Source organism: Meles meles, chromosome 1 (genome assembly GCF_922984935.1).
Source record: "Meles meles chromosome 1, mMelMel3.1 paternal haplotype, whole genome shotgun sequence".
Lineage (NCBI taxonomy): Eukaryota > Metazoa > Chordata > Mammalia > Carnivora > Mustelidae > Meles > Meles meles.
In genome coordinates this window covers 114,305,827-114,320,270 of record NC_060066.1, presented here as the reverse complement: position 1 = coordinate 114,320,270, position 14,444 = coordinate 114,305,827, and the positions used below count along the sequence as shown (strand labels likewise).

Here is a 14,444-nt window from a genome sequence, read left to right as displayed (position 1 = left end):
CAGGTCCCCCTCTTTTTTAAAATTATAAAAATAATAGTCATTATTGGAAAATCTGAAATACAGAGAGCTGACAAAAAACCACCGGAGAAGATGAGTGAAGATATTTAGTGAGATCTTTCAAATTATGTTTACCCACCATTTTAACATCATTGTTACTGTTCTCACTACACAATTTAGTGTTTTGCATCTTCTGTGTAACAATAATGTTTTCTTCAATGGATGGAATTTCAAGAAGGTTACACAGTAATCTATGTAAAGAATTTCCTAGGTAGAGCGACTATGTATGCATTTTCCTGGTGCAGAGAGATCATACAGTAGAGAACAGAAGCCAACGGAAGTACCTAGGTTATTTGGGGCACCGGATCCAGGCAGAGAAGTTCTTGGTGGATTTCTGAACATGCTGTCCTACCCAGTCCCTTTTGCTCTCCCATGCCTGACTCTAATTGTGGTTCCCCACTTCTCCCCCACATATTCCACCTGTTCCCCATGCCTCCAAGCCTCCACACTTGAACTGAACCAGGACAGTCCCTTTGTTCCTGAGGTTCTTGGCAATGACCAGCCCCTAGAATTCTATTGTGGTCAAAAGTGACACCTCCTTTTCTACCAAACACCAATCATAGCAAAATCACCTCTGGTCTTCCCTCCTGTCTGTTTTCTCGTATCCAGAATCAGCCCCTCCCTCTATGAGTTTATGTCTTGAGATTTGGAGATGGGGGATTCTAGGGAGTGAACCAGATTAGCTGAGCATTCACCAAATTTGACCCCTTCCTAAATCATAAACTAAAATTTGTTCACACCAACTTTTCTTCTGGCCTTCCTTGCTTCTGGGGAGCATGGCATGAATGTTCCCATTCTATGGTCATCTGCACAAAACTTAACTCAGGGCGATCTTGCCAATTCAAGACAAAAATTTAGGAAGGGTATATCCAAAAGGCCCCTCTTTCCACCATGTTTAGGGAACACATGTTCCCCAGCATATGAAGGTGAAGGCAAGTTCCTTACAGAGTACATTTTCTTTAAAATGCACTGCATACAATAAAACATCTGGTGTCCCCTACTGTGAGAAGGCTGTGGCTAGGAACAGAGATTTCTTACCCAGTTAAGCTACATAGCAGATGTGGGGCTCTTGTTTTAGCCACAAACTAAAGAAGTATTAGCATGTCATATACTTAGCTACGAATCAAGCAACACTTACCTAGAATCTTCAGTTTTGTTATTCTCACTATTTTTAAAAAGGGAAATATACAAAATTCTCCCTCTCTCTAACAGGCAACCTAGTTATTTGACATTCTCAAAGATTCTAGATTGTACTTTATTTTCTAAATGGCTCTCGATGCCAACATTCAAATGCCTTCAAATACCTTCAAAAACCTTGACAGGTATTTGTTACGTTATCCAATAAAAGGGAGACGAATCGTAAAAGTCAGTGGAACTGTTGGTAAATAGCTCTCCTACATCTTTTTCTTATAGATAACAGCGCATCTGCTTATTTGCGTAGTACTCTGTGATTTCACATGTGCTCTATCGTAAGATTCCCACAACAATATTAAGGATATAGATAAGAAAACATTGTGGTTAAGTAACTAAGTCACTCCTTTATTATGTGGCTTATGAAAAACTAGGTCTGTTTTCTGTTACTTTAGTTGTCTTTCAAGAGATTACTGCGTCTCACAAATGAGCCATTCTTATGGTCACAGAAGACAAGAAGATAATAGTTAGGCTGAAAGACGTGTATGTGTCAAATATGGTTAAGAGACAGTAGCTTAAAGAAGATTAAACACATGTATTTTCATGAAATCCCTCAATCTTTAATAAGCTAATGTGTTGTTAAATCTCCCAAGAGTTGTGCATAATACAGAGTGGTTTCCAAGTTCATTTGACGGGTAGCAGGGGAGGAATTTCTTTCTTTCTTTCTTTTTTTTTAAAATTAAGAACTGGGTCTATTATGGAGGGCACGTATTGCATGGAGAACTGGGTGTGGTGCATAAACAATGAATTCTGTTACGCTGAAAAGAAAAAAAAAAAAGAACTGGGCCTAAAGGCTTCCAGAACCTACTCTGGAAACACAAGTTATGGGAACATTCTGAGGCCCAATGAATCCATTTCTAGAAACCAATGCTAGGGAAGTTATCCAAAATATGAAGAATTCTATACTACAGAGGTGCTGATAACAACATTGTTTATTATAAAAAATTATGGAAATAACTGAAACATTTAACAATAGAGGAATGGTTCAGATAATTATGGTAGTCATAGAATATCCTACAACCAACAATAATGATAGATGTGGATGCTGAGGTAATGAGTAAAATTATGATGTGTTTTAATTTACAGTGATTATATAAAGAAAAAAATTCACAGAACAAAAAAAAGGAAACACATCAGAGTGTTAACATTAATTGTAATGGCATTATGGCATTATGAACATGTTGTTTCTCCTTTTCTGTATTTTCTATTTTTTCTTTCCCCTCTGCTCTCCACTCTGTTGCCCTGCCAAACAGAAAATATAATGCATGCAGTTGAGTTAGGAGCCTGCTCTTCTAGACAGATGCTGTGGTGTAGAAAATGCAAGTCTAGGCATGTTGTGGGCTCTCTTGACCCAATGATGCAATCTTTGGGTCATCTCTTCGGGTACCTCCTGCAGAATATCCTGGGGTGCCATATTGCCATCTTCAGGTGCCGTTCCTAATCCACCGAATCAAAACATGGCCATGACTGTGGTTGGTGATAGTGAGGGGGTAGATCTGATGTCTACCTGCTGTCTCTCTCTTGCAGGATTCTATGTGACACAGAGGCTTTGGCAGTGAATCAGCCAGTGTAGTCCTACCTCCACATTCAGAAGGGCAGAGAGGGGGTGAGGCTCTTCGGAGTAATCTCAGGAAGTCTAGTTCTAGGAGATGTTCCCAAAGACCATGTGATTTCTGGGCAGGGGGACAGAACCAGAAATGAAGTCAGAATTCCCTTGGGAACCAGTGGATGCTTAGCTCTATAGACTTCGTCTTTAGAGAGCTCTGTTCCTTTCCTTGACTCGTCCCCACACTTTCTGTCGGGATATTATAGGCAGTATAATTAGTGGGACCAGATGGCTGATGGCAGATCACTGAGCAAAGCCATGCCTCTTGCAGGGAAACATCTCTGGGCAGGCACTGTATTGATGGTGAGCCAAGAGTGCCATTGTGCATAATGATTGGGACACATTCGGAAGGCGTCTGTGCAGGCGTTGAGGACATGATCTTAAGTGTCTGACGTTTTGGATATGATTCCCAGCTACACCTCTGAGTAGCTATTCACACCTTTAGTTTCCCCATCTGCAAATCAAAAATAATACTCTGTACCTCATAAAGTCATTTGAAAGATTAAATGATATAACATGTGTAAAGAGCTTAGTCTAATGCCAAAGAGTCAATAACGGGTAACTGAATATTATCCTTTGCTGTTGGAATTATAGCTGTTTGTATTTTAAAATACTACTCTATTTTAAACGTGGGTGTTTCTTTAGTTTCTTCCCTGAAGTCCGTGAAGAAGTTTTCATTAATGAAAAGCATCCCAATTAGGAAAACACTTCTTCTCTTCTAGAGATCAGTTTGGGAGGGAGTCACTGATTATTTACCCTGAATTGCTGAATTTTGTAGCTCTTTACCTCCAACCGTTTTGTTGGTAGTATCCTCATTTTGATAATCCAGCTTCAAAGAATTCCATCCAGTTAGTGAGGCAAGTTATTCCTTTCCTGAAACCACACGGGTCCCTCTAAACTAAGTTCCTGCTCTTCCTCTGTTTGATTTCTTAAAACAGTTTTTGAAGATTTTAACCACAACTGAATCAAAACTAACCAGCCTGTAATTTCCTGGTATGTCCCTATGGCCTTTCTTTAAAACAAAACACACACAAAAAATGGCATTACGTTGGCGGGTTTCCAGTATTTTGGGGTTTCAACTGGAGTAAGGTCTAAAAACGTCTGTGAAAGTGACCCTAATTTTTCTTTGTCCCTCCTTCGGAGCAAGCTCTGGGTTGTTTGTGGCTTCATCATGACGTCTTATCACATTTACGTACTTTTAATTTGGGTCTGTTTTAAGAAAATTTACCCAAACCATCTCTGCATAGTTCTTGACTGTGGACCTCCCTCTTTTCCAATTCTAGTACTTTGGAAAATAAGGCAACGTGTACTAAGTATATGAGCCAGAAAGAGTCAGCACTGTTCTGCTTTTACATGAAAGATATGCTAAAAATATCCAAGAAGCTATGGACTGGTTATTTGAATTCACAAATTAAAAGCATAGTTTGGGGCACCAGGGTGGCTCAGTGGGTTAAGCCTCTGCTTTCAGCTCAGGTCATGATCTTGGGGTCCTGGGATCGAGCCCTGCATCGGGCGCTGTGCGTAGCGGGGAGTCTGCTTCCCCTTCTCTCTCTGCCTGACTCTCTGCCTACTTGTGATCTCTCTCTCTATCAAATAAATAAATAAAATCTTTAAGAAAAAATAAAGCACAGTTAGAATATGTTTGGATGTTTTCCTAAAACCTAAAATATGCAAATTTTCTGAACTGGACACAGAGGCACAGGAAGACTAGATTTAGTTTAGCCGATTATTTAAATGGTGTTTTTTTTTTTATTATAGTCATTTTGCATCTCTTTTTTCAATGATTAAGTGTTTCCTTTTACTTGAATTCTCAATGTATTTTAAATACATTCACAATAAAGTGCTTTAGCTTTAAATAAATGTTTAGATTAATATCTAATGTGGAAGTTGGAGTGAAACAGAAGTAAAAATGTGAACGATGCTATAATACTCAGATAATGACTACATGAAAACATGGATCAGAATAGAAACCATGTCATTTATTTTAAAATTATAATGAACATTATGAACATAGGATGTGCTTAGGATGTTGTTCCTCTAAATACTTGTTTCGGTAAATGTTTAAGTTAATAATTAGCGACAGACAGACACTGCTAGAACTAAAGCTAAAGAAGTGTTGAGATGATGATGTGTGCAAGGAAAAGTCGTTTCTAAACAAAGCACTCTCATTCAGATTTTGATATAACAAAATCCAATTTGAGAGTAGTGGTATGAAAGAATCAGATTTTCTGAAATTCTAAAACATATTTATAGCGATAGAATGTTTTCTTCATGTATATTTGGAAAGAACCAATAAGGTGTTTCCAAATAGATCAGAGTTTTCAAATATTTTCGACTTAATTGCAATTAGAGGCAGGCATTTGCCTTTCAGAAATTCATGTGCTAAAGGCTTCAAAACTGTTCTTTTAAAAAATCTTTGCTTGCATTATTTTTTATAATATTAATTAGCCAGCAAACTTTCCTCAAGGACAAAGCAAACGTAACGGTAAGCAGGGCCCACAGGGAAGTGCTACAGGTTATTAAAATCAGCGGAATCTAAAATAATGACATTTTTACTGTATTTGGCAATTGGAGCTATATTATTCACTACTTATCTTTCTTTTTCGCCACTTATTTTTAAGAAAAACTTTGGCCGATTAAAACAGAACATAGAATGATCTATTTGTTTCACTGGGGATAAAGAACCCGGACCTAATTATATTAGTTATTTTTGTCCAAATCTTCTCCCTAAGTCTTTTCGGTAATTACTGGCTACAGATACTTTTTAAGCATTCATTTAAAAAAAAAATACAATTCTGAAAGTTCAGCAAAGGAGATACAAAGCCCAATTTGGGTTGCACAGTGGTCAGCAACAAAATTAGCATTTGAAAGAAAACATCTACATACATTTCAGGTTGTTGTTAAAAAGCTGAAGGGACAGTCCCTCCCCTTGTAGGAATCTCAGAATCCCATCCTGGGGTTCAGGAAAGATGAATAATCTGGCTCAAGTCCTCTTTTCTTTTTTGCATTTTCTAATCCACAGCATGGGTCAGTTTTCCGTACTTCATACTTATTTTACTTTCTGCCAAACTCACTGGCTGACGAGCATTAACCTCAATTGTTTCTAATTGACTGGTTGGGTGGTGGTGTTGAAATGAACAGAGATTATATCATCCCTCAAACAACTCTCTTTCTCTTGCCTTTACCAGGAGTCTTTTCTGGACAGGACTCCATTCCAATCAGATTTCATCCATTTACTTAGCACTTACTCTTATGGTCGCAACTGAGAGATTTAGGGCTGGTGTTTGGGGAGCCCAATCTAAGGAAGACATCAAATTAGACTATGTAATTGTTGGCTCTTGATTGCTCAGAGTTCTCTTAGGCATCAATTACATATATACGCACATACCTGTAAATCTAAAAGTCAAGCCCCAATTCCTTTGGACTTGGAATTTTCAAAAAATAAACTAAGATTGTTTCTGTATCTTCAGAATCCCAGAACTGTATTATTATAGTTCACATTTCAAAGAAATGTTGAGCAAAATCACTGCAGAAATATTTTTACATTGTCATGAGCTTTAAAAACTTTTCCTGAGCTGCCAGGATATTCCACGTACTGTTACTTAAAATTCGAGCACTGAAATCTAAAACTTTTTTCTATTACCAACAATTGCTGCCTTAAAGTTGTTGGCAAACAAGTAAACTGATACTCTGTAGCATGTTAGGTCTCCTTGCACAGAGCAAACAGAAGGTACAGAGATTTTCACAGGACTCACTGTCTATTTTTTATAATCCAGATTCCCATGTAACATTGGAATTTAAAAAGTCAAGGAAAGATGTTTCTATACGAGTTTCAAATTTTCCCATTTTTCTTCTGCCAAGTCTTTTTTTTTTTTAAAGATTTTATTTATTTATTTGACAGAGAGAGAGATCACAAGTAGGCAGAGACGCAGGCAGAGAGAGAGGAGGAAGCAGGCTCCCTGCGGAGCAGAGAGCCCGATGCGGGGCCCGATCCCAGGACCCTGAGATCATGACCTGAGCCGAAGGCAGCGGCCTAATCCACTGAGCCACCCAGGCGCCCCTCTTCTGCCAAGTCTTAATGTCCCTGAGTATTTCTTAAGATACCAAGCTCCCACACATGATGTAAAGAGCTTCGATGGATGGAAAACTGGATCATCATTTGTGTTCGTATGAATATAATTTCCCCGGGAAACAATACGCGCCACCCTAGTAAAATGCTATATGGGGAATCTCTTTGAAAAACATAAAGCCCTCTACCACAAATCTAACGTGGCATTATTATTTTGTCCTACAATTATCCTGTCAAGAGTCCAATTTGAATAGGAAACCTAGATTTGGGGGTCTTGCAAAGGTGAGGAAGGTATTATTGGAATATACTCCCTTTTCCCTTTTTTTCTTCCATGAACTGATTTTGCCTCTTCCTCTAAGGGGCATAAAGAAACAGCTTACATGGAAATCCATTTCGTATACACATGCGCACATACACATAACACATGTACACACAGAAACATCTGACTTTCCAAAAATATTTCAGCATGACTGGGAAAATAAGAAAAACCTCTCTTAAAACCTCTCTTATTTTGAGTAATGATAATAACAAATGGGTTTGAACCTGACATTGTTTTGCTAAAGGTATTTTAGACTATTTTTGTTTTTTCAGATGAAAATGTGAATCTTTGGAAAACACACAGATTGATTTCCAACAGCAAATGAAAAATCTACATGTAAAGAAATAATCAGGCGTGTGATATGGGAGAAGAAGTGATGGATGGCTGGTGAAATATTCAGATTCTGAGGAAGGTACAGATGTAGCCCATTAGTTCAATAGGAACTCCTACTCAATATCAGATAAAATATTTTAAATAGTTAGAGCCTGACTTTGCGGTTTTTTTCACATGACGTTTACTTCTACTGACTCCATCTCTCCTTGATTCCCTTCTTTGCTACCGGCATGGAAATAGACTACTAGGAAAACAACCTCAGATGCTTGCTCTGACTGTTGTCCTATTTCTGCCCAAGGAAATTTATTTTTAAAGGGTCTGCCTTTGAGAAAACAGAGTTCCTCCAATGGCTCTTTGGATGGCCTTTTCCCTGTTGTCGAGGCGACAGCTGAACGTGCCAGGTAACACTTAATGGAAGGCTTACGAAGAGAGGAAGTGACCAGGAGAAACCTGGCTCCATTTTCTCCCGTTTCCCCTCTTTAGAAGACCCACCATCACACAGTACCTTCTTTTCATTTTCCCGTCGCTGCTGGTCCTTCATTTTAACTTGGAGAAGCTGAAATTTCAAGAGTTTCCCTATCAGTGGTAGAGTTAATTTCTCTCCGCTGTCCATAATTGCCTTTGCTGCTATTAACACCTATGAAGAAACACACAATTAATAGAAAAAGTGGCATTTTATAACCTTTGGCTCAGTTTGGTGGTGAGGAAAAGATGAAATGGTATTTCAGTTTTATGATATTCATCCTACTGCAAAGGTGTCTCACTGCTGGCCAAAAGCATTAGAGAAAAATTCCCCATTGCCATAGAGAGGGGCATTTATCTTCTACTTTACAGAAATTGGGTCATCTGAAAATGAACTTATTTTTCCAAAGAGGCAGAAAGTGCTTCCTGCAGTGGTGCTAGACTCAGACTCCCAAAAAAGGGGTAGAGGAAAGATACGCAGGGGCTCCCTTTAGGATGACTGATAGGTCAGTTTCGTGCTAAAGAAAGTCTATTGTTTGGTATAGCCAGTCATCTACGCTGTCAAACGTTGACTTATTACAACAGTAGAAATTAAATAGGGTTTTATAATAATGGCAATAGCTATGTTAGCAATCTTTTACTTCTTGGTGACCGAATTCAAATGAAAGATAAAAACTGCTTGACACGGAGCTGCCACAGGAATGTTTCTTCCCCACCCCCTTGCGATTTAATGTTGATCCTGTTGGTATGCAGCCTAATTGGGGTGACATGAGGTTACTGAGTTTTCTTTGGGTGACGACAGCCACTAGGAACATACAGCTGTATCGTCCAGATGTGTGGCACTGACAGCCTGTTTTATGACTGCGCTTTTTACAGCTTGTTTCCCCTAAATTTCACACAACTCTCTAACATCTGGGCCCTTGTCCTTGGAGCCCTATAACCACTTTATGTACTGCAAAAAAATAAAATCATGTAAAATATGCTATAAAAAGTTGTTAGGCATTGCTCTTTATTCGTGTTGTCTCCCTAATAAAGTCCACCTCTGCCGGAAGCACTGTCACAAAAGTGATCTGGTCGAAGTGTTTTTCGACTTTTGTGTTTAGGCAAGCATTAAGATTTATTTATAACCTCGAGATGAATTAGGTGTTACTAAAATGTTCTGACATGTTGTTTTTCTCCCGCCTTCAGAGCAATTACTCCTCCGGGCGCATATGGTGTCAATTTCAGACCCTCTGTCTCAGACAATGACTGCGCACACGGCATCTCATCAGGCTGCGTCTTGTCTGAGGTTCATACCAGCTCTTGGTCAGGGCTTTCCTGACCGATCTGGTTCCTGAGGACTTTCCACTTTGCCAAAGGAAATAGTGGAAAGAAGGGGAGATTACTATTTTGCTTCTAACTGCAGAAGGCCCGGTGGATTATTCCAAGCCAAAATGTAATTGGACCTCTTAGAGACCTATTGCATCGCAGAAGGGGAAGGGCCAGGGAAAAGGACTCCTTTAAAGCTGAAAACCAAAGGAACAAACTAAGCGTCAGAAAGCTTAGCGTGTGTCTAAGCAAACACCCATCATGAAACAGAATGCTTTGCTTTTTACGGCAGCTCTGCTCCTACTACCACGATTTAGGGAAAGGGACCTGACAGCTGTGATTTCTGGGAGCAGGAAAGCATGAGGGTACACCTGCAGAGTCTCTCCATTTAATGATGACCAGATTCAAGAGTGAAGGGAGTCCTAAGGGGACAGACAGTCACACGTTAAATGAAAGCTGTCCAGTTGGGTCCACCCCCAAGGGAAGATGTATTTGGTTTGAAATGACATTTTTCAATACCAGTTCAACAGTGTGCTGACAGTCAGGCTGTTTTGGGACATCTGGTTCAAAATACACAAATTTGGCTTTTAAGAAACTCACAGCAGTCTCATACGGGGCGTTGCCCGGTAATACAAATATAATGACAGTGTTGAAGGGAAGTCAACCCTGGAATGGGTTACCCAAGAGTGGTGGGGAGGCTCTTTTCCTGATGACCTGTGAACACAGGATATTTACCTCTGTCTGGGATGGTTTGGGTGAAGCCTGCCTGGCGTCACGGTGATGGATGGGACGTCTCTGGAATTGCTTTCTAATCCCGTGTCTCTGCAAGTCTATGAATGTTACCTCACTGTGTTAAAATGTATTCAAAGCACAACAAAATGTCCCGAGAGAAAGGTATTTTGCAGTCCATAAAAGTTATTTCTGGTCCATCTGAAACTATCTATACAGAGCTTGTTTGAAAATGAAAATCTGGCATGGCATCAAAATAACCATGATATCCTACGGTGAAATGGGGAGGTTAGTGATGGGAAGTGTCACTGGAATCACTGGGTACCCATGTTCTTCTGACGCATGGACACACAGTGAGTCAGAGAAGTGGCAGGGCAAGGCAGCACCGAGGAGGGCTCGATGGATGTTCCGTCCTCCCTTAAGAGCCCTGGGGCAGCCCATGGAGGCAGGCTCCATGTCAACGAGGCACAGCAGTGCATGTGGGTGGCACCAGGAGCAGAGGCAGAAACCGGGCATACCTGTTCTTCCCCAGGGCTTCTCAGAGGATATTCGACTCCATTTTCCCTGTGTGGTTCCCCCAAAGAGAATGATGGTGTGAATCCTTGGGATAATTTTTTTAAAGGTTTTATTTATTTACTTGAGAGAGAGACAGAGGTAGTGAGAGCACAAGTGCAGAGGAGAGGGAGAAGCAGTCTCCCTGCCAAGCAGGGAGCCCGATGTGGGTCTCAGTCCCAGGATGCTGGGTCTTGACCTGAGCCGAAGGCAGATGCTTAACCGACTGAGCCACCCAGGTGCCCCAATCCTTGGGATAATTCATGAAAATGAAAGTCTCTGCTGAACTCAAAATCTGAGACTGAATTTTTTTATGGTTTGTGGGTCACTCCCAAAAGAGGCAGAGAAAGAAAAATGTTTACAGATTCATTTCTACTGAAAAAGCTTTCTTCTCACACTCCATCATTCACAATTCTATCCCATTAGGAGTCAGTGGTGTTGGTCTCAGATGAAAAACAAATCCTTAGAGGGTCTTTGTTTGAAGGATGAGTCTTTGAAGAAAGAAGAAATAACTGCATTTAGAGGGAAATGGAACTCTTCGCGGAACATTCCAGAAAGACTTTCCTTCCTCACTTTACCTGAAGTAATTGACATAATAATCAAGCCTTCAACCTTCCATCATTGTAAAGGCTACCTGTCCATTATCTGCTCAATGTGAGTTCGCGTGGGCGTGGTTGCTGAGGAGACAGACTGACTTGTGGTAGGTATAGGGATGATAAGGGACACAAGTCAAGAGAAAATGGGAGCAATGAGCTGGTCAGGGTTGGGGAATAATCAGGCAAAAACCAGAACTTCCAGAATGAGGCAGAAAAACAGTTCTAAAGTGGGTTAAAACCCGGGTACTTGTCAAGCCGAAATACCAACTAAATGAGCCTGGCATGAACCAGAAACTTAAAAATAAGTCTTATGGGCAAATGAGACTCATTAAAATGGGGTAGAACTATTGCCAGGCAAGGCCTGTATGAGTCTCCTGGATCTATTCAGGCCAGGACTTTGGGGCTGCCAGGGCTGGAGGGGGAAGCCTGGGCCAATCTACCAAAGGTGTTTGGTTCTGGGAAAGCCTGGTGTAAGGGGAAACTTAGCTTGGGAGTGGAGCTTGAGGAAAGAAGACACGTGGGCTTTCTCACATCTGTGAAGATCTTATTTTGAGGGTACATGCCCTTTGTTAGAAAATTCGTGATTCTGTGCATACTAAGAAACAAAAGCATTTCCCTCTTTATTGCTGACCTGGCTCAAAGACTTATGTCATATTTACTATCTAATGAGCTGGTCCAACAAAAATATATCAAATAAGCTAAATTCTTTCCTTGCCTGGGGATCAGGCCCACCCACAGACACTAGTGCCCTCCCTTTCCCTCTCCCAACCCTCCTCTCTGTGCTTCCTCTCACGTTGGCAGTAAGCACAGCATCTGCGGACAACAGTTAGAACTGCTTCACAGATTCCCGTGGAAACCAAATGTAGGCATGTGTACAAGTGTATGCACAAACAAACACATGTGCATACATGCATGTGTACATATATATATGTCAGATGATAAACAGATAGATAGGACACCATGAGGCCTGCTGCCTGGTTTCCCTGCTGAGCTTACAAGGAGATATACGGAGCAGCTTGAATCTTTACCAACATGGTTATACTGAATGCAGGTGAGTTCTGAGCAAGGGTAAAGATTTTGGATCTACATTTCTCCTGCTTGGAGCCGCCCACAGAAGAAGGTGCTGGAGGGGAGGGAAAAGTGTGGTTGTGAGGGGCAGAGGAGGGTGGGGTGATGGGAGAGGAATGAACAGAGGTAAGACAGCCCTCTAGGAACTCCAAGCAGCCACCAGTTTTCCTAAAAACAAACAAACAACAAAAAAAGGCTTTTCATTTCAGGGCCCTCCTTAGGGGTCCATGATGTTTGTTTACAGCAGCTGAAATAATGCACAGGGGTATGATTTCACATTGAATCTATTATCCTTGAGTCAATGACTTAGGGTTGGTTTGGATATGCAAAGACCCCGGCAAACAGAACACAGTCCAGCACCCTGACTCCATCCAACTAACACAGGACTGCACAAATGATTTTGACACACAGAAGATCTAACTCTTATAGGTATGTATGTATTCTTCTGTTCATTTGGTATCACATTGCTTTGAGTAGCTCATTTCCTTATTATATGACTGATTAAGTGCGATAGTTCATCATCACTGTCAGAAGTCCAAACAGTACCAGAAGGATGTCCAACAAAAAGAAAATGTGTCCTCAACCCGCTCCACCATCCCCTCTATACAGAAGGAAATCCTTGTGAATCCTTATATAATTTCCTGTACATAAATAAACATACATGTGTGTCTCCTGTATGTTTTAATACCATTGGGATTATGCTTCCCATGGTCAAGCGACTTGTGTTTTTACACACAAAGTTATATGACAGTTTCTGTGCTGACATGTATTGCTTATGCTTATATTTTTAAATTATTTTCATAGTCTCCTATTGTATGGACATTTGGGCATTTATTTTACCAGTTTCCTAATGATGGACATGTTTCAATTTCAGGTTTTTCCTTCTATGAAGTGCATATATCTTTTAAATATTTATAGCTTCTTCCAAATCAACATTTGAAAAGTTCATAGCATTTTTCTTCCCCCCACCACTACTCTGGGAAGGGGTGTATCCTCCCACCCCCCCAACTCCTTAACACTGAGTATTCTCCAGCCTTTCTCTTGTCTAGATCCATGCCGACAGATCTTTCTGTGATGCTGGAATGTTCTGTGGACTGTACAAAATAGTAGCCTCCAGCCACATGTAGTTATCAAGCACTTGAATATTGCTTGTCCGAGGAACTGAATTTTTCATTTTATTTTTTAGTTGATTAAAATTGAATTTTAAATAACCACAGGTAGCTAGTGGTTGCTGTTTTGGTCAGAGCAGATCTGTGTGGAAGCAAAAGGTAGGAAAAAATAGTACTTCATTTAAATTATGTTTAATTATCCCATCACTCTGTCCTTTTACCCCAAAACTGAAAGGAAAAATACCCTATCTGGCACCATCTTTCCAAATGTTATTAATGTAGGCCATGCTTAAATACACTTATTAAATAATAATGGTATATTCAGATTTACAGAGGGCTCAGAATGAAAGGTAATGGAAATCTATGACTCCCAGGCTAAGGTATTTGTTTCTGGCCACCAGGGAAATTTGACCCGGGAAAGTGAAGATGAACAGGGTTGTCATGGGGCAAAAATGGGAAAGATACAGTTTGCTTCTGGCTTCTTTGTATTACCCTTTTCTCCTCTGCTGCATTCCTCCTCCAAGAACCCGATGCCTTTCTCCCTTCCAACTCCCTCTTGCTACTAAAATAGAAAAGCTTTCACTTGGTAACTCACTTTGAATGAACTTCATTCATACCAGCGGGTTAGGTGTATTTTAAGATTTTATCCCACAGTTATAGGAAGAAGAGGACTAGAAACTGTGAAATAATTTCAAACAATATGTAATAGGTGTGGCTGTTTAGAATTTAGAGTGGCAGGCAGCTGTTTTTGCCAACCTGAAAGCTTGCAGTGCCTAAGCCTGGCTCGAAGGTAAATCTGGTTTCTGTGCTCCTGGTCTTAGGGCCTTGACAGCTTTCCCAAGCACCAGCCCTTGGGGTTCATTGCTTGGTGTGGCTGATAGATTCCAGGACTAGGTCCTACAGAAGAAAGGATCTGAAGGGAAAATGGAAATCTCCCTGGGATCAGGGTCGGAGGAGCATCTGAGAGGGGGAGTGAGTGGGTGGGTGGGGCAGAAAAAGAGTAAGGGGACAGCTGGGTACCATGTTGAAGATGAAGACAAAGGAA

At 40.6% G+C, this 14,444-nt stretch overlaps 1 protein-coding gene across 1 annotated transcript in view; it reads right to left on the bottom strand.

The window, feature by feature from the left end:
• Nucleotides 1-14,444, bottom strand: part of SPAG17 (sperm associated antigen 17) — a 234,388-nt gene that overhangs the window by 153,921 nt on the left and 66,023 nt on the right. The window contains exon 4 of the mRNA XM_046019408.1: nucleotides 8,081-8,212. Within this exon, the coding sequence (XP_045875364.1) occupies nucleotides 8,081-8,212 (132 nt within the window). The remainder of the gene's footprint in view (nucleotides 1-8,080; nucleotides 8,213-14,444) is intronic.